The sequence below is a fragment of the Citrus clementina genome, unplaced genomic scaffold, assembly GCF_000493195.1.
Source record: "Citrus clementina cultivar Clemenules unplaced genomic scaffold, Citrus_clementina_v1.0 scaffold_6, whole genome shotgun sequence".
Classification (NCBI taxonomy): Eukaryota; Viridiplantae; Streptophyta; class Magnoliopsida; order Sapindales; family Rutaceae; genus Citrus; species Citrus x clementina.
Window position 1 is genome coordinate 16,636,699 of NW_006262139.1, and position 21,469 is coordinate 16,658,167.

At 34.4% G+C, this 21,469-nt stretch overlaps 2 protein-coding genes across 2 annotated transcripts; one reads left to right on the top strand and one right to left on the bottom strand.

The window, feature by feature from the left end:
- Positions 1-821: 821 nt before the first annotated feature.
- LOC18039012 (mitochondrial succinate-fumarate transporter 1) lies at positions 822-3,656 on the top strand. Its single transcript, XM_006429369.2, has 2 exons — positions 822-1,413; positions 2,805-3,656. The coding sequence occupies exons 1-2, from the start codon at positions 1,006-1,008 to the stop codon at positions 3,339-3,341; spliced, it is 945 nt and encodes a 314-aa protein (XP_006429432.1). The 5' UTR covers positions 822-1,005; the 3' UTR covers positions 3,342-3,656.
- Positions 3,657-4,651: 995 nt separating this feature from the next.
- On the bottom strand, positions 4,652-8,008 carry LOC18039013 (dnaJ homolog subfamily C member 2). Its single transcript, XM_006429370.2, has 3 exons — positions 7,807-8,008; positions 5,100-7,170; positions 4,652-4,973 (listed from the first exon to the last, which is right to left on the bottom strand). Exon 2 carries the CDS (start codon positions 7,103-7,105, stop codon positions 5,165-5,167), a length of 1,941 nt encoding a protein of 646 aa, XP_006429433.1. The 5' UTR covers positions 7,106-7,170; positions 7,807-8,008; the 3' UTR covers positions 4,652-4,973; positions 5,100-5,164.
- Positions 8,009-21,469: the final 13,461 nt, after the last annotated feature.

The window sequence follows — 21,469 nt, forward strand, 5'->3', positions numbered from 1 at the left end:
TGTGATGTTGTGTTGGAGGCTTTGGTTTAATCGAAATGATAAGGTGTGGAACGATCATTGTAGCCGAGCTCAAAGTCTGGTAAATTCTGCTGGTCATTCTCTTTTCCAATGGCAAGAAGCTAAAAGGAGAAATTTCACTATTGCAGAAGATATTTCGTTGGGTCATGGCTCGGTGTGTTGGGGCAAGCCTCCTGTGGGTTGGCTAAAATGTAATGTGGATGCAGGGGTATTTAGATCTCATGGAAGAGTCAGCTTTGGAGGGGTGGTTAGAGACTCTGGAGGTGGTTTTATTGCAGCAAAGTGTCAGAATTTCCCTGGTTCTTTTCACCCTCGCGAGGCTGAAGCGTTGGCTGTCCGTGAAGCGCTTAGTTGGATAAAGCATATGCAGTTATCTAAAATTATTATTGAGATAGATTGTTTAAACGTGTATTCTGCTTTAATTTCTCAATCTGCTAGTTCTAATGGATTTGGTTTAATTATTGCGGATTGTAGAGCTATAGCTCAATTAATTGGAGAAGTGAGATTCTCTTTTGTGCGTCGATCTGTGAACGTCGCTGCCCACAATGTAGTTAAGGCGAGGAGTTCTATATCAGGTCTTAAAAAGTGAAAAAATATTCTACCTTTATAATTATGTCCTTTGTTGACTGACTCACTTGTTTAATGAAATTTCCTTTCATAAAAAAAAAAAACAGCCATCCTTGTTTATTTAAAAAGCGAAAATACACGACCACCGTTCATTTTCTGATTAACCCAGTGAAAGAAAGCGACAAAAACAATTCCAATAGGGTCCACCCAATTTGACGTCAGCCAGTCGCAATACCCACACTAGAACTACACGAAACTTGTCAGCTCACGTGGCGCTGGCATAAAACTGAAGAAACTGAAACGACTTCGAAAATAATCAAACACTCAGGAGGGAAGCAAGAAGAAGAGAAGCAATTCCCAGAAGCACTTCTCTTCTTCTTCTCCAACTTCCCACTGTAAGCTTTTGGACACTTGTTTTCTATGGATAATAAGCGAGAGCAAAACCCGAGCCCGGTTCCGAAGAAGACGATCCCACCGTACATGAAAGCGGTGTCGGGTTCTCTCGGAGGGGTCGTGGAGGCTTGTTGCTTGCAGCCAATCGACGTCATCAAGACGAGGTTACAGCTGGACACAACTGGGACTTACAAGGGAATTATCCACTGCGGCGCCACCGTTTCGCGTACCGAAGGCGTGCGGGCTCTGTGGAAAGGATTGACGCCGTTTGCCACCCACTTGACCTTAAAGTACACGCTTCGAATGGGATCGAATGCCGTGTTTCAATCGGCGTTTAAGGATTCTAAAACGGGGAAGATTAGCAATCAGGGTCGGCTAATGGCTGGCTTTGGTGCTGGTGTGCTTGAAGCTCTCGCTATTGTTACTCCTTTTGAGGTTTGTTTTTGTGGTTCCTTTATATTTTTAATTTTTTTTAATATTTGGTGGGATCGTGAGCTTTTCTTTTTGGGAAATTGTTTTTACTTTTGGATTTTGGGTGAATTTGTTTTGTGTTGGTTTGAATTCGGTGGTTAGGGTTGTGCTATGTTTCTATGTTTTATATGGTTTACAATTTGTATAGGTGTCATTGGGCATGGAATATAGGTTATGTTTGTAGCTATGGTACTTCTGCTTAATTTCGATGCAGTAGCTACAGATTATAAGCCATATCATCTCAGTCCCCAGCATAGCCGTAATGGTTTTGCTCTGTTAATAAATTTTCAATTATATTGCAAAGTAGTTATTGTGGTTTGAATAATGAAGGAAGCCGTAGTGTTTATGTTCCATAGTTGAGTGATAATGTTTTTCTATTACATGTATTGTTTTATCTAGACTTCCTTGGCTTTGATTGTTTGGTGGTCATCTCTTGAAACGAAAGGAAACCATGGTAATTAGTAACTGGCATTTTTCTTGGAATGAAAGTGCTTTACACTGCTGAGGCTGGAAACTGAATATGATGTGTGTATGTAGTCATAGCTGCATTGGTGATTGCTGCTTGAGAACGCTGTTCAAATTATTATATTAGAAATGTTAGGCTGTAGGGTTAGTTCTGAGGTCCTGCTCTGCTAAGAATAACCTGAATTTTAGGCAATGCAGATTAAACTACGTCGGTGGCAGTTTTAAGATAGAAATAGATGGTCATTTCCTTGTTAAGGATGTCATATGAAAAAAAAAAAAAACAGACAGTGATTTTCTAGTCTTCAGTTGAGTTGAGAATTTGATTGTATTGGTTACATGACATGCTTAACTTCCTTAGATCGGTGAAGATTTCTAGATCATCTATACATTGAGTTTAATGGATCGAGTGCAACATAGGGTTTACATTAGATTGAGCAGCCTTGCAGATGTTCAATTTGCAAAAGGTTTAAATTACTCAATGGGCTGTCCTCTAAGTGCTAGCTTGTGTCTGCCAGACCATGTAATGAATAACACTAGTTACCTGATGAGATTCTTAGTTTCCTTCTGTTACATCACTCTCTTCCATAGATGATCTCATATTGTCTTTTTTTTTTGCCCCTTTTAACACTGATGATGTGATATTTTCCTTGATGTGAGGATATGGTTCGTAGTATCTACAGTTGAATGACAGTGCTCTAAAATAGCATATGGAATTACAAACAATAAACAAAAACCGCATGTTACACTATGCGTTCTTCAATTTTCGTGGTTGTGTATAAATTTTAAGAAACAGTCATGTCATTTAATTGCTTTTTTCTTATTCTACCCTGTTTTTATACGTTAGCATAATGAAGTTGCTTATCAGTTGGACTGCTTCTGGAATGGTGCAGGTGGTGAAAATTAGACTACAACAGCAGAGAGGTTTGAGTCCTGAGCTTCTAAAGTACAAGGGTCCTATACACTGTGCTCGTATGATCATCCGTGAGGAAGGACTCTTTGGACTCTGGGCAGGGGCTGCCCCAACTGTTATGCGCAATGGGACAAACCAAGCTGCCATGTTTACGGCTAAAAATGCTTTTGATGTACTCTTGTGGAAGAAACATGAAGGTGATGGGAAGGTCCTCCAACCGTGGCAGTCCATGATATCGGGATTCCTTGCAGGAACAGCAGGTCCAGTATGCACTGGCCCTTTTGATGTTGTCAAGACAAGGCTGATGGCCCAGAGTCGAGGTGGGGGTGAGTTAAAGTACAAAGGCATGGTCCATGCAATCAGAACAATATATGCTGAGGAGGGGCTTCTTGCCTTGTGGAAAGGACTGCTGCCCCGTCTCATGAGGATCCCGCCAGGCCAGGCCATTATGTGGGCTGTGGCTGACCAAGTGACTGGTTTTTATGAGAGGAGATATCTTCGCAATGCACCCTTATAGGTACTATTTTATTGTTTTGCCTATTCTACATTTTAGTTACATACTTCCATTGCTAGCATGAAGCTATGAATTGCTTCAGCATTTCTTTTTGAGTTCTTAAGGATTCTTTGATTGAACACCAGTTTTTGTAGACCGAATCAGTAATTTGCCATGCCTAGGCAAGAGAAAATGTAGGTCGTTGCCAGATTTTCTCAACCATTGTCTATCACCATTTTCAGAGAACTTGTGAGCCAATGCCTATTGTTTTTTCCTATTATTATTTAATGAGGATTGAACAAAGAAATAGAATATGGATTTGCAAATGCTTCAAAAAGACGGATGTTGTTTTTCTTAGAGTATCTCCAAAAGACTATTCAAATAAGAAGTAGAATTTTATTTGAAGAGTCATATTAATATTAAACACTCCAAAAGACACGTTAATTTAGATTCTTCAAATAAGATTTGTTTCTCACTCTTTAACATTACCGAGTGAGTTTCTCCCTCTTCTATTAATATTTTATTATTATTTATTGAAAAGATAAGACTGCAATAATTATTATTTATGTTTTCTTTCAAAAACATAACATCAATTCAATTTGATAGTGGGAAAGATTTGATTAAAATAATATTAACTTATTCTAATTTGATAAGTCTTTTGGAAAGGATTATATTTTTCCATCTATTTATTTACCACATTAAGAAGTAAATTGATATTTGAAGAGTAAAATTTAAAGAAATTTTTGGAGATGCTCTTATAATCTTTTGTGAGGATCTTCATCCAATTGCCAGCAACACAATTTGTTCATTGGACTTGGTCCACTGTTTTTTGCTTTTTCCACTACTATCATGAAAGCTTCCCAAGTATACAAAGTGGAGATACAATTGATGTAAACAGGATGTGGCAAGGCATGATCTTATCAGCAACTATATATTTGTAGCTTAGGGCTCTAGTTTCTATTTCAATTTGCCCATATGACAGGCATGTTCGTATGTATGGCATCTACCCTCGCAGTGAGCAGTGCACGCAAAGTGCATTTTTATGGCAATTTTGTTTCATATGCAATTCCATCAAGTCCTTCGCTCAGGACATAATTATCGAGTGGGCGCTTTCAAGAGGATGTTTTACAGAAACCAAAACCCTGAAAAAACCAAGCCATCTAGGCGTCAGGCTTTTCCTTGATACGACATGCAAGAACTAGTGAACCACATTACTTGATTCGTTTAATACTTGCACGTTAGTTTGCTGTCAACTGAGCTTGAGACGTTTAATTAAACTAATTCGGGCAACTCACTCCGGTTTATTTGTTGCACTCCAAACCAAAGTTGCATGATTGAGCTTGCATGGCGCATTCTACCACTTCTGATAAACAAGGCTGAACTGATTTAAATCTTCAGTACAATTTTAATAAGAGAATATATATATATATATATATCAAGCAGAACTTAACTATAACCCTCCTTAAGCTCTATCAATACAACAGAATGATATCAGATACTGTAATATAATGCATTAATAACTGAAAACAATATAGATCAAAAATATATCTCCGTCACCATGAAACACCTTCGCCCGACCATAAATCAAGAAAATTTCCAAGCATCTATACCTAAAGATCTCTCCTCCCAAATGTATTAGGCCATTACGTACAGCACCTGCAAGGCAAAACAACAAAAGGGATGGTTAAACTGCAGGAAAGGAATTGGCTTTTTGTTCACATAATGCAGCTAAAGCCAATTCTACCATGGAAGAACACAAGAATTGATAATTTAAAGAGATACCTAAAAAATCCCATTGTAATTTATCAATTTCCCATCCTAGTAGCATCATAAGTTAAACTGAATAATTAATTCGCACTTTTCTTGCTTCTGAAGTTCTCCTTTAACGATGCAAATTTTTTCTTGCACTGAATTACTGTCTTCCCAGGAACAGCAGTTGCAACTCGCTCCCATCGCTGACTGGTTTCTTTTGGGAAGGTTTTTAGAGCCTGAACCAGTGCTCTTTCTTGTACAGCAGACCAAGCATCATGATCTGAACTAGAAGAAACTCCATTTGCAGCAGTCACATCAGCAGGTTTCTGACTAGTTGAACTTGAAGACTCTTCTGAGGAATCTGTCCTAGCACCACTGTTTTGAACTACTGGAGGGGTTGATGCCCCTACTACTTCCTCCCTAGTTGTAAGGGGAGATGCAATGGATTGCGCAGGTTTCCTCTTCTCAAGAAATGAATCAAAAGCTTTGGCACCATCGGGCTTCTGCAGGAGAACTGTTTTGGTTGCCTTCAGAATTTCTTCCACAGATCTTCCTGTACCAATGTACTCCGAAATAACCTCCCACCTTCGAGATGTTCCTTTGGGGTATTTCTGCATTCCTTTTCTCAAGAGCTCAATCTCTTCCTTGCTCCAAGGTTTCTCCTTTTTCTCAAAGCTTTTTAATAGTGTACTTCCATTAGTCTCCACAGAACCATTCTGCTGTACATTCTTCTTTTCATCTTGTTTCTTGGCCTCAGATTCATCAGCGTGCCCAACTGCATTCCTGATGAGTTTTGCTTGCTCGAGCCCTTCACTTTTTTCCATCTTATCACACAAATTTCTCAATTGCTCCATATCAAATGACATGCATAAACTTTCCACATCCTCTGTGGAGACATCAAGCAAATGCTGGGAAGTAACAGATGCTGAAAGTGTTCGAAGACGAGTCCGCTCTTTTCGCAAGAGCTTTTTCTCTTTTTCCTTTACCTTCTTCTGTTGTAATGCAACTTCAGCTACTCGTTTTTCCTCCTCTACCTTCCGGCGTCTCTCCTCTTCAGCAGCCCTGGCAGCTTCTTCCTCCTGCAACTTCTTTGCCAGATACTTAGCCTCCTTTTTCTTCTGCTTCTCAGCTTTCTCTGCTTCTTTTCTTTTCAGTATTCTTGGGTCTCTCTTATAGGCATTGTCAACCAGTGTGCGTATTCGTGCATATTCTTCTTTCCTAGCCTTTTCTGTAAGTTTTGCATTCTGCCTCTCCATCCATCTCTTATGATCTCGAGACTCAGCTTGTTCAAGGTCAAACTCATCTGCATGTGGGAACTCCCGCCAGCTTTTAAAGCTGTACCAAAAATTGTAAAAATTATCTACTTCCTTTAAAGGAGTATTCTCATCGCCTAATGATGGTACCAGTTGGTTAGCAGACCACCTTCCATTCCTCGTAAACGCTGGACCAAACACCTTGTAGAAGTCTTGTGGGGCGCAATCAGCTGGGATTGCATCATCAAACTCATCGGTGGAGTCATAAATTCTTCTCTTCACGGGGTCAATTAAAACCTCATAAGCTTCTTGGACAGCCTTAAAGTGGGTTTCTATCTCATCCTTTTTTGCTTGCTTAGCAGCTTCAGTTTCCTCAGCAAAAAGTAGTGCAGCCTGCTTGTCAGGATGATACTTCAAAGCTGTCTCGCGGTAAGATTTTCTAATCTGATCCTCGGTGGCAAGATATCTTAAATGGCTCAATCCCAATAATGCATAGTGATCTTGTTGATTGCTTCCTTCACCGGACTTCTTTTTACCTTTGCTGCTATACGACTCATATGATGGAAAACATGTTTGTTCCTTATCATTTGACACTTTCTGGTCATCAACTTCAGCATCTTCCTCACAACCAAGAAGTTTAAGAGCAGCAGCATGAAAAGAATGACCAGCAGGTTCATATTTAGAAGCCTTTAAAGGAAGGCAGTTAGAAGAAACATAAATTGGCTGTCCGTCTACAAGCTCGTCCGAATAGGAAATTAGCCGAAAGCTTGCATGGACTAACATGATGCTTAGAAACGACAAACTACAATCAATTACCTCTATATGTATGAACCCTTCAGTCTTCCAATCTGCAATTATTACCAAACTTTAATCAGCAAGCCACGTCAAAATAATACAAAAAATGCCAAAATTTAACGGTTTTAAAATCAAAAAGGAATTTTCAATAACAAGAGAATCAATTTACACTCAAACAAACACGTCAAAGACAAGAATATATAATCTCAATAAATGTTCATAATATATATATCCCAAATTCATGACGAAATACTTTAGAACTTCATCTTCCGACTATACATACACTATTAAACTGCTATATACCACAAAATGATGAATTGAACCAGCAAAAACTTTGCACGTGTCAAACACACACCGAAAAGAATTTTAAATAGAAAGAAAATTAAAACCCCAGTATTCATTTAATTCAGCTACTGAAAACAAATGATCCTCGATTTCATACATCTACAGCCAATTTATCACAATGAAATTAAACTACTAAAAGAATAAAACACGAATTATTGATTAATGATTGCACGTAGCTTAAGAATCAATTAGGGTCAAGGTTTTATGTTACTGAAAAAACAAAAAAAAATATATATCTGTGAACCAAATTAAAAGATGGAAGCTATTGTACAAGCAGACTATAGAATAAATAATAATTATGAACAGACTCGAAATTATGTACAAAAACCGAAAAAGAAAAAAACCTCTGATTGTGCGGTGGCAGCAGAAGAGCTGAGGAGAGCAAGTGAGAGAGGCCGAGGCGGGGAGTCTCGAGGTAAAGAAAACTCAAACCTCACAGAAGTGGAGTTTATGAATCGATTAGGGTTATGAAGTTGGCCCTTTTCTCAGCTATATATATCTTCCCCGGGAGCTGGGCTCGATTTTGTTGCCATGCGGATAAAAAAGAAAAAAGAAAATAGTTATAAGAATGTGTAAATGTGTAATTATCAATGTTTTTATTTATACAAAAAATAAAATTTATTTATTTATTTATTATCAGTAAATTATAGTTGTTTACTTATTTGAAAAAGGAATTGCAATTTAGTTATTTTAATTTTTTCTAAACCGCTAGTAATTTATTATTTATTAGTTAGAACTTTAGTAAACTAAAAAATGGGCTTGTTTGTTTAGACATGTGAAGTCTAAAATTAAAATTTTTTATTAATTTCAGTTTTTTAAATGTATTTGTTTATTTTCTATAACTTTTGTCTGATTGTCTAATTCTCAGGTATTTATATTTGAATTAAAAAAAGTAAATTTTTGTAAGTTTTATCCAATTGAAAAAAGTCTGAATGAAAAGTAAATATTAAATTCTAAAAATATCTTTATAAAATAACTTATTTCTTAACTCTAAAATTTTATTCTTTTTTTTACAAGAATATAAATGTCAAGTAACTATATTTAAAAATATTTTTTATTATAAAAATAAACAAAATGTCTGATATTAAAAAATAAATAAATATGTCACTTAGACATTTATATTCAGACACATTCAGATTTTAGACAAAAAAGAAAAATCTAACATTTTCTAAGTTGTATTAGATTTCATCCTAATTAATATGTAATTTATCTATTGCATTAAGTTTTTTTGTAATTGAAATGATTACTTATTCAACCCACTATACATTTAATGAATGGATGTTACATAGAGCTGCTAAAATTTGACACGATCTAATTACCCGACATGAACACGACACAAATAAATGGGTATGGGTTGTTAAATTTGACACGATTATTAAATAGGCCGGATCCGAGTCGACACATTTTTTTTCTTGTTAGATTAGGGTTAAAGTTTTTGACTCATTTACCCGAACAATGGCACAATTATATTTTATTTTTTAAAATTAATTTTTAAGTTCTTATTATTAAAACTCAAATATTTAAGTATGATTCTCTCTTTTATTTTTTTTGGAAGGGTAGGTATATACACAGTTTTTTTTTAATAAAATTTTATATAGATTTAGAACTTTAATGGTGTTAGTGTGTAAAATATTAGTACACATGTATATTTTATGATATTGATATATAGTATTATTTACATATATATAATTAAAAACTTTAATAGTGTAAATGTGTAATATTTTGGGGGGGGTGTGTATATGTGGGGGTGTGTGTGTGTCTATAACATTTGTTAAATATACAGATATTAAACGGGTTATTGGATAACCTATTTATTTTCTGTTTTGGGTTTAGGTCTTAACATTTTGACACGATTATTAAATGGGTCGGGTTTTGGTCAACCAAAATTTGACACAATACGAACACAACCGGACAACCCGTTTTGCCAACTCTAATGTTACATATTTAGGATAAAATATCTTGGGTGAAGATGTTTAAGATTTGAACTTTAAAATGCATGTATTATGTGGATAAATAAGATACTAATTAAACAATTATTATGGTATTCAGTAAAATGTGTTGCCGCAAAGTACATTCTTTTAATAAATAATATTACAGAAAGTATTATTTAATTATTTAATGATCAAAATAGATATAAATTTAAATAATCTTTTGTTTATATATTATGTTTTATAGAAAAATAAGATATAATTATCTTTTTGTTAAAAATATTAAGATTAATATAAACTTTAAAATGGAATAGTGACTTATTCAATAAGATACTTATAAAAGACAACTTCCTATATACTTTTAAAAACTATTGTTAAAGTAGAAAAACTTATAAAATAAGCAGTTTTAGAAATTTTACAATACACTATTTTTGTTAAAATTAAGATTATACTTGATAAAGCATGGTCAATGAATAAAAATGATGTAGCTTTGTCTTTTTTTGAAATAATAAAGTTATAATATTTTATATTTATTATTAAAAAGGGAAGTGTTAGAAAAAAAAATCCTAATCAAATTTTAGTCTTTACCTTTGCATAATTCGAATTCTGAATTTCTGATGGTCGTTTATGTTAACATAAATATTTCTTTATTATTGATTTTGATGATAACAAACTTGATTAAGATTGATTAATCTTTTAAAAGCTCAAAATAATTCATATACCTTTTAAATCATCATTCTCACTTTCATTTTATGAAAATAATTTTGGTTATCTTCATGTTAATGGTTTTAAATTGAAAAGCTTTGAGAATTCTGATAATAACAAATATTGTTTCAAATCCTGTAAATGGATTTATTTTGACAAGTTTTATAAAGTGTTTTTATAAAGATTTGGAGACAAACTGTTATTCTTGCAAAATAGTTCACTGCAGCAGTTAATGTGAAAAACGGCGATTCGACAAAATTGATAAACGGCTCGCCGAGATCAAACAGAACTAAAGATTAGTCTCTGGACCTAAACCGCAATCCGACAATATTGATAAATGGCTCGCCGAGATCAAACAGAACTGAAGATTAGCCTCTGGACCTAAACAACGATCTGACATCTAAATAACGGTGATCCAACAAATTTGAAAATTAGCTCAACGGTCATATTGACCAGTCAAACGGCGATCCGACATCTAGTTAACGGCGATCCGACAGTGTGCAGAAAGTCAATAACGGCTAGTTTTCAGCTCCAACTATAAATAAGCTCATTCAAATTCAAACAAGATTGATCACAACACGACCATTGAGCTTATATTCGAGAATACAATCTTCATAGAGCTTTAAAACACATTCTTGCTTCATCTATTCACACATTGGGCATTGATTTGTAATCTTAGATATTGTGTGAGAGAAAAACAATTTATTAATCTTTTACTTTGAGTGATTGTAAGTGTTGGGATACACCTGGGTTAAGAGATTGAGGATAATCTTTTGTTGTAAAGGTTCATTGATACCTTGGAAGTCAAGTGTAAGCATTTGAAGTCTTGGAGGCTTGTTTAGTGGAATCATCAAGCCCGGAAAGCTTGGAGGCGTGGACGTAGGTGAGGTTGGCCGAACCACGTAAAAATCTTCGTGTTTGAATCTCTATTCCTTTATCTTTTTATATTGTAATTGATTTAATTGTTATTCTATTAAATACATTTTAGATTTGCATGATAATTTGTTTTATAATCAAATAATTTTTAGAATCCCAATTCACCCCCCCTCTTAGGTTGGTGAATAATTTTACCCCCACGTAAAATAATTTTACAAAAATATTATAAAAACTACTTTGTGAAGAGTACATCTAGTAACAATCAAATTGTATGTCATTTTTGTAATCAAGATGGTCATATGAAAAATAGATGTTCAGTAAAAAGAAATGCATATTATGGTATGAAATGCAGTTGGGTTCCAAAAGGAACTGTTGCTAACTCCCAAGGACCCAAAAAGCTTTGGGTACCTAAAACTTGAGATTTTCTTTGTAGGGCTTAAAGAAGAAGAAAAATAAATGGTACTTGGACAGTGGTTGTTCAAGGCACATGACCGGAAATTATGCATGTTTCTTAAGCTTCACCAAAATTGAAAATGGTGGAGACGTATCTTTTGGAGACAACTCAAAAGAAAAAATTCTTGGAATTGGAAATGTTGGTAAAGTTTCCTCAACTCTAATTGAGAATGTATGTTTGGTTGAGAACTTGAAACACAACTTAATTAGTATTAGTCAATTATGTGACAAAGGTTACAAAGTTATCTTTGATAAATTTAGTTGTGTTATTGAGAATTCATATGATGACAAGATCTTATTTGTTGGGAATAGATGTAGTAATATTTACTTGAAACAAAAATATTATAAGAATTATTTTGTTAAGGCTACCTCCACAAGTGATCATAAAATTGTATGTCATTATTGCAATCAAAATGGTCATATGAAGAATAGATGTCCTATTAAAAGAAATGTGTATTATGGAGCAAAATGTATTTGGGTTCCAAAAGAAACCATTGCTAACACTCAAGGACCCAAGAATATTTGGGTACCAAAGTATACAACTTGAATAATTTTTTTGTAGGTACAACAAATAAGGAAGGATGAAGAGTCCCTTGATGAAGCTTGTGAGGATGATCATGGTCTAGGCAAAAACAATGAGGCAGGATGGTTTAATTGTTTTGGTAACAATTATTGCCTTATTGATTATGAGTGATGGTCTTTTAAGCTTAGTAAGTATTTAATAATTCATTTGGTATCATGTTGAGTGAATCATGATAAATGGATAGTAACTTGAATTTGTGAAAGTATGCTTGTATGTTTACATGATGGAATTATCATTGTGTGTAATATTGAGTGATTTATCATGATGGATTTGTTTGATGTTAATGTTTATGAAGTGTTTAAGCATGATAGTTAAGTGGTGTGTTTGATTTATTAACTTTCGAATGCTTATATGTTTAATTATTACGAAGAACAATTTTTAAAAATTTGGCATGAACTTGGGATGATGAAATTTTCGCATTAACATCTCTATTTATGTTATTGAATCTATTAAAATTGTTTGGAAATCAAATGAGTCGTTGAAAATCCTGAGTCTGCACATGCTGAAATGAATCGATCATAACTTCTTTTAGAGAACTCCAAATCCAGATCTGTAAAATTTATTGGAAAGCTAACTCAATTATCTTTCCAATGGTATATAGCATGCACATTACTTCTTGCTCAATCAATACAGTTTTTATTCTGAATTTGACATTTCTGCATTTTATCCTGAGTCTGCACAGGCTGTAATGAATTGGTCATAACTTCTTCTAGAGAACTCTAAATCAAGCTCTGTAAAATTTATTGGAAAGTTAACTTAATTATCTTTCCAACGGTATATAGCTTGCACATTACTTCTGGTTCAATCAATACAGTTTTTATTTTGAAATTGACCTTTCTGCATGTTCTTAAGTTTTGAATGCTTATATGCTTCATGATTGTATGCTTGTTGGATGCTTATTGTTTCATGACTGTGATGAATGAATTATATGCATGAATTCTTGTGTCGTTAATTGTGTTATATCATCATTCACTTATAAAATTGACATAATTGTTTGATACGATTTCATATGTTTGATTTTGCATGCATTTTATGTCTCATGTACTAAATGGCTTATTGAAAAGTTTTAAATCTCAAAATGATTTAAAATTAATAAATTTTTAAGGCCAAAAATGAAATGGTGTGTGTAGTACAAGTATAAGAGCTAGCAAATATTTCATTTCCACTCATCCGGAATCTTATTGATTTCTCTCGAAACAAATTCCGGATAACCGGATTTTCAATCCAGAAAACCGGATTAGCTTTGGTTGCTCTCGGGACAACAATCGGATAACCGGATTTTGTTTTTCGGTAAGCCGTTTTCGGCTTTCAACTCTCTGACCAAGAACCGGATTTCCGGATTTTTTGTTTCCCAAGCGAATCGGCAAGCCGTTTGTGAAATTGTGTCTTGCTGCCCATTAACCGGTAAGCCGGTTAGTAAATCCGGCAAGCCGGATTCGTGGTTTATGTTGTTGTTCATCTTCTTCCTCTCTCGTGAGTTTTCTGCACATGTTCTCTTCCTCTCTCTCAAAACCGTGAACCACCCTCTTCCATTTCCAATCAATTCCTCTTCATTTCTCAACCATTTTTATGCCAAGATCAATCTCTTAAACCATTACGCATGCATTTCATCTTCATTAAACACTTCTCCATCATGATTTCTTCACTTGTTCTCCATCATTCCATCCACATTCCATTCCCGCGTGAATAGTGTTCTCCATTTTTCTTTCTCAAATCTCTTCATCTTTCACTCATTTTCTTGTTAAAATCAATCATCCAACTCATTATTCATCCATTACTCTTTCAATTTTCACTCTCAAAACTTTATTTCATCATCTCTCCACATAAAACCCAAAATAAAAAAAAAACCTAACTACCCGTTTCTCTCTCTATATTTTCAAGCTTCCTTTAGCCCATTTTTGATCCAATCTACATCATCTATTAGCTTCATTCATCTCTAGGATCGATTTTCTTGGCTCAAACAAATCCATTTCACTCAATTTTTGTAAACCCGAAATTGGATCTTTAAGCTTGTTTTTGTTCCAACAATGGTGGATGGTTGTATTATGCACCTATATTTTCATATGCATAATTGTTTTAATTGTGGATTACGGATGATGGTTGTTTAATATTTGGATAATTTATATTTGGATGATATTTTTCTGAATTCTTAGAATGAATATGACTCTTTGAATTAATTGCATGCTTTATTTTTATATGCTTCTTGATTAATCATTGAGATGTTCTTTTTGGTATAAATATGGATTCATATTGAATTTGAAAATTATATATGTGTCGCTTGATGAATGGATGGAGTTGTTGGTTTGGTATAATTGTTTAAGCTTATATGGAAACGTTTTTAACTATATTGTGTATTTGAGGATTTGTGCATTTTAAGGGGAGATTCTGCCGAAATTTTTCCTCGCACAAAATTGGTAATATCTTTATCGAATTATTTTTGATGCTTTTGTTTCAATTGCATATATCTTTTTTTTATGATAAATGGGGAGATAAATATGATATGTTTTTGGATAAAATCATTTTGGTTAAAATTTTAATTGGCCATATATTTAGGGGGAGCATATAATATGTTTTTGGATAATATGCATTTTGAACTTTTTTGTTGTCCAAAGGGGGAGACAAAATAATATATCATTTCAATATTGTCAAAATGAGGACAATAATATGCACTTTGAGTATTCTTTTGATGATTTTGATGATATATGATTATGGTGAGGACTTGATGATTTTGAGATATAATGATAATTTGTGAGTATATTACTATCTTGTATTTAAGGTAATGCTTGTTGTTAGGGGAAGATTCTTTCAAAATTTCCACTTGAACAACATGGGTAACAAATTTGCTATTTTTATTCTTTTCCTTTAAGTTTTCTTTTTGATGATGAAGGGGGAGAAGAATACATGTTTTCAAACTTATAAAAATTTGCTACTTTTGTCTTTGCCAATTAAGTATTTCTTTTTGATGATGAAGGGGGAGAATGATTTAATTTGTGTTATGAAAATATATGCATGTATCTAGGGGGAGCATGTATGCGAGGGGAGTTTTTATTAAACTATTTTCAAATCATTTTTTAACTTGCATTGATTAAGGGGGAGCTTTTTCATAACAAGATTAAATTTTTGAATGTGTTTTGTCATCATCAAAAAGGGGGAGATTGTTAGCCTATATGGCTATAAATATTGATTTTGATGATAACAAACCACATGTATTTTAAAAGCTTTGATAATGTTTTTAAAGTTTCGGATTTGGACTTATTTGAAATTATTTAAATGGTTTTGGGGTCATTATATAATTTCACAAAGTTTGGGCAAAGTCATAATTTCAGAAAGTTTGGGGTTAACGAAGAATTATTTAGAAATTCTGAAATTGGACTTATTTGCAAAGTTTCATAACGTTTTGGGCCATACTACAGTTTTATAAAGTTTTGGGGTCAAATTGTAAATTTCGGGAAATGTTTTACTGTAGCAGTTACTGTAGCAAGCGGCTTACCGGATACTGATAAACGGCAAGCCGGATACGAGGCAGTAAGCACCAGAACGAAAGCGGCTTACCGGATATGGTTAAACGGCAAGCCGGTTACTACAAAAAATGTGCATAACGGCTAGTAACGGCTAGTTTTTGAGTTCAAACTATATAAACTCAAAACCAATTCATTTTTGGTAACTCAAGCAAGCATAAACAAGTGCACACAACTTATATTGAGCTTCAAATTCGAAAATCTTCATAGATTAAATCTTCATTGAGCTATCATTTGTAAATCCACTCTTAAAGAGAGTTTTTGTTGTAATTTTCATTTCTCATCAAATTGTGAGAGTACAAGTGTGAGAAACACTTGGAGTGAAGAGATTGGAGAGATAATCTCTTGTTGTAAAGGTTCATTGACACCTTGAAGTCAATTGTAAACATTTGAAGCCTTGGAAAGGCTTGGATAGTGAAATCCTCAAGCCCGGTGTGCTTGGAGGCGTGGACGTAGGCGGGGATTGCCGAACCACGTAAAAATCCTTGAGTTTGCTTTCTCTTCCCTTGCTATTTAATTATTGTGCTTTGATTGAACTTATTGCTTTCAATTTTTATTAAGACATTAGATTGCTTTTTGTGTGGATTTGTTAGTATAATTTTTAAAATTCCAATTCACCCCCCCTCTTGGGTTGCACACTCATATTTCAACCTTAACAAAAGTCCTTATGAGCTTTGGAAACATAGAAAACCTAATATTGGTTATTTCAAAGTTTTCGGATGCAAATGTTTTATTTTAAACACAAAAGACAATCTTGGCAAATTTGATCCAAAATCTAATGTTGGTATTTTTCTTGGATACTCAAACTCAAGCAAAGCTTAGAGAGTTTATAACAAAAATACACTAGGTGTAGAAGAATCTATGCATGTTACATTTGATGAGTCTAACCCCTCCTCTGCGGAGAAATGAATAAATTATGATGATGCAGATGGAGAGTTGCAAGAAGAACCATCAAAGGATAATCAAGAGAATGCACCACAAAGAAATCAAGAGGATGAACAAGAAAAGTAAACAAATATGGAGCAACATGAATGTACTTCTCAAACACTCCCCAAGGAGTGGAGGTATGTTTTTTCTCACCCTAAAGATGTAATTTTAGGAGATCCATCACGAGATGTTACAACTAGATCATCACTTAGGAATACTTGTGAGCATAATGCATTCATTTCACAAATTGAACCAAAATCCTTTGCGGATGCGGAAAATGATGAATCTTGGATTATGACAATGCAAGAGGAGTTAAATCAATTTGAAAGAAACAATGTGTGGGAATTAGTTCATAAACCGGAACATCAATCTGTCATAGGTACTAAATGGATATTTAAAAATAAGATGGATGAATCTGGTGTGGTTGTAAGAAATAAAACTAGATTAGTGGCTCAAGGCTACAACTAAGAAGAATGAATTGATTTTGATAAAACTTTTGCACCTGTTGCTAGACTAGAATCAATTAGAATGTTGTTGGCATTTGCATGTCATAAAGATTTCATTTTATTTCAAATGGATGTGAAAAGTACTTTCTTAAATGGGTATATTATGGAAGAAGTGTATGTAAAACAACCATCCGGTTTTGAAAATGAAAAATTTCCAAATCATGTTTATAAGTTGTTTAAAGCCTTGTATGGATTAAAACAAGCACCTAGAGCGTGGTATGATAGGCTTAAGAATTTCTTGTTAAAAAATGATTTTTCAATGGGTAAAACGGATACTATTCTCTTTGTCAAACATAAGAACAAAGATATACTTGTTGTTCAAATTTATGTTGATGATATTATTTTTTGTTCTACTAATGAATTGTTGTGTAAAGAATTTTCATCTTGCATGAGCAATGAATTTGAAATGAGTATGATGGGAGAGTTGAAGTACTTCCTTGGGCTGCAAATAAAACAAAATGAGGAAGGAATTTTCATAAATCAAGCCAAGTATATAAAAGATCTACTCAAAAGATTCGGCATTGATGACTCAAAGACCAAAAACACTCCAATGAGCACGACAACCAAACTTGACAAAGATGAAAAAGGTAAAGAAGTGGATATCAAAATGTATCGAGGTATGATCGGATATTTACTTTATTTAACTGCAAGTAGACCCGATATCATGTTTAATGTATGTTTGTGCGCAAGATATCAATCATGTCCCAAGGAATACCATTTGCTTGCTGTTAAAAGAATTTTCCATTATTTGAGTGGAACCATAGATATTGGCTTTTGGTATCCTAGGGGAACTCACATAGATTTAACATGCTTTTCGGATGCAGATTTTACCGGCTATAAAGTTGATAAAAAAAGCACTAGTGGAACTTGCCATATCCTAGGTCACTCACTTGTTTCATGATTTAGCAAGAAACAAAATTTTGTTGCACTCTCAACTACCGAGGCTGAATATATAGCTGCAGGAAATTGTTGTGCACAAGCTCTTTGGATGAAACAAACATTTAGAGACTATGGTATTAACCTAGAACAAATTCCCATTAAGTGTGATAATACTAGTGCTAGAAATCTTTCAAAAAATCCCATTCAACACTCTAGAACCAAGCATATAGAAATTAGACATCATTTCTTGAGAGATCATGTTCAAAAGGGAGATATTGCTTTAGAGTTTATTTCTACGGAAAAACAACTTGCCGATATTTTTACAAAACCACTTTGCGAAGAATAATTTTCAAAAATTCAGCATGAACTTGGGATGATAAAATTTTCGCATTAACATCTCTATTCATGTTATTGAGTCTATTAAAATTGATTGATGATTTGATGTTTTAATATCTATGGACTGCTCAATCATGAGATACATGTGGAGTGTGTGTATATTTGGAAAATGTATGAATAAATTGTTGAAATATATACATGTTCATGAATTATGCATTAAATTGGCACTTAAATCATTTTGGATCAATGAAATGATCTTGAAATGCATTAATTGTTGACCAAATACTAAAATAAATGTGCGAAATCATACGTTGTAGAAAACGGATTGCCGTTATTTCAATAAACGACTAACCGTTTTAGGGCAGAAATAATAGGAAGCATTCTGGAATCTATTGGTTCACCGATAACACATTAACAGCTCACCGTCCTGATGAAAATTTTGGGGAAACTCTCTGGACTCTGTCAGCTCGCCGTCCTGATGAAAAATTTTGGGGAGCTCTCTGGACTCTGTTGGCTCGCCAATATCTCTATAACGGCTCGTTGTTATCACGCGATAAGTGAACAATCATTTGTCTCCTTCTTCATTTCATTCTTGCTCTCTCTCTCTCTCTCCCTCTCTCTCTCTCATACCCGCGACTGACACTTCGTCTCTCTCTCAAATCCACCATTTTTCTCGCTCTCTCACCAAATTTACCCTTTCAAAGCTTTTCTCATCTAGTTTAGAACCTTTTTAACCAATCAAAACTCGTTTTTGATTTAAATTTGAGAAATCCCAAATTTCAAACCCTAGAACTAGCCGCTCTTCTCTCATCTAAATTGAACCAAAATTTCTTTCATTTTCAATCACATTTCAACTTGTCATTACTCTCTCATCACTCAAACTTTATTTCTCCCGATTCAAATTTCTCCAATCTCATCAATGGCCGAACGACCATAAAGGCGTGCTCGAACCAAGCACACTGCTCCGCGTCGTTCCAGTCCCTCCAGGCCTCCCCCTCAGGATTTCGAGAGACTCAATTTTTCCAATGACACCTCTGCTCAGCGATTTCGTGACAAATTCATGGGCAAACCGGTAACTCCCTCTTTTTCTCTCAACATTACGGAGTTTTCGGATATTACCATTCGTGGTCGTTCTATTACTCAATTGCTTAGCCATTGGAAGGAAGCCTTAAGTATAGAGGAGCCCATCTATGAAAATCTAGTCCGTGTCTTTTATTCAAATATTGAACTCTCCTCTACTCGTCGTGTTGAACTTTATACTTATGTAGGAGGAATTCGCATTGCTTTTAATGAGTCAGAATTATGTAGTATTCTAGGAATTTTTTATGGAGGCTTAGATATTTACACCGCTAGGAAAGAACTTGACTTTAGTGATTTCTGTCATGTGGATGGTGTACGGAACATTTGTCGGCGTCGGGATCTTTCTGATGACGTCTGTTCTTTGTCCTTTAGGTCTCAACTCCTCCCTTTCCAAGTTCGAATACTTCATATCATTCTCCAACACATGGTCACCCCTACACAAGGTCACACTGATGAGGTAACTAGACTTGATGTTGGTTTATTAGATTCCCTCATCCGTAAATGGCATGTGAGCTTATCTTACACTATCTTTTGTCATATGTTGTCCACTCCTAGAGTCTCCAACCGATCCCTTCCTTATGGCAGCATCATTACTAGGATCTTGAAATACTTTCAAGTCCCTATCACTGAGCCCGTTTATCTCGAGACCCGAAAGCTCGGTCGATAAATTATTTCTGCGATCGGATTTTTTAAGAAGCGTGGGAAGTGTGAAAAGACAACATCCTCTAAGAATGAAGATACTCTGCTTGCACCAGAAGATGATCGTATGTTAAATGACATCTACTCCAAGGATGAGTTACCCGATTTCCGCCTTGGGGCTAGACCGCGTGTCCCTCGCAAAGCAGCAACAGCAGCTTCAATCTGATTTTGCGACCTTTCGGCAGCAAATTTCATATCAGCTGATGGAGTTACTTGCTGGCCAGCGCCGCATTCTTGGTTACTTTCGTTATGACCCAGGCAGTTATTCTTCACAGCCCCCGTCTTAGTTTTATGCCCCTCTGATTTTCGCACAGACATCACTCATTTCATGTAGTTATTATAATGCTATTTGTCTTTTGTTTATGCTTGTGATGCTTTTATGATGATTATGTTGGATTGTTGGATACGTAGACTTTATTTATGCTTGAGTTGATTTTGATGATATCTTGGTTATATTGATGATATGTTTGACTGTTGAAATGGAGGTTGGTTGATAAGTTGGCATATATATGGAAGTGTTTCTTTTCTTTTACTTGTATTGTTGAGGATATGCTCTTTTTTAAGGGGACATTCTGCCGAAATTTTTCCAACATGGTTAATCTTTGAACTTCGTTTTTTAATCTTTTCGTGCTTATTTCTTTTTGATAATGAAGGGGGAGATAATTTATAAATTCAATCTGTTTTGTTTAAAATTATTTTTGAGATTAAAAATAAATGGACACATATTTAAGGATAGTTAAAAATTCCTTAAAAAATTTACTTAGGGGGAGCAATATTGCACAAATATATTCTTGAACAGTTTGTCATCATAAAAAATGGGGAGATTGTTAACATAAATATTTCTTTATTATTGATTTTGATGATAACAAACTTGATTAAGATTGATTAATCTTTTAAAAGCTCAAAATAATTCATATACCTTTTAAATCATTATTCTCACTTTCATTTTATGAAAATACTTTTGGTTATCTTCATGTTAATAGTTTTAAATTGAAAAGCTTTGAGAATTCTGATAATAACAAATATTGTTTCAAATCCTATAAATGGATTTATTTTGACAAGTTTTATAAAGTGTTTTTATAAGGATTTGGAGACAAATTGTTATTTTTGCAAAATAGTTCACTGCAGCAGTTAATGTGGAAAACGGCAATCCGACAAAATTGATAAACGGCTCGCCGAGATCAAACAGAACTAAAGATTAGTCTCTGGACCTAAACGGCGATCCGACAATATTGATAAACGGCTCGCCGAGATCAAACAGAACTGAAGATAAGCCTCTGGACCTAAATGGCGATCCGACATCTAAATAACGGTGATCTGACAAATTTGAAAATAAGCTCAACGGTCATATTGACCAGTCAATAACGGCTAGTTTTCAGCTCCAACTATAAATAAACTCATTCAAATTCAAACAAGATTTATCACAACACGACCATTGAGTTTATATTCGAGAATACAATCTTCATAGAGCTTTAAAACATATTCTTGCTTCATCTATTCACACATTGGGTATTGAT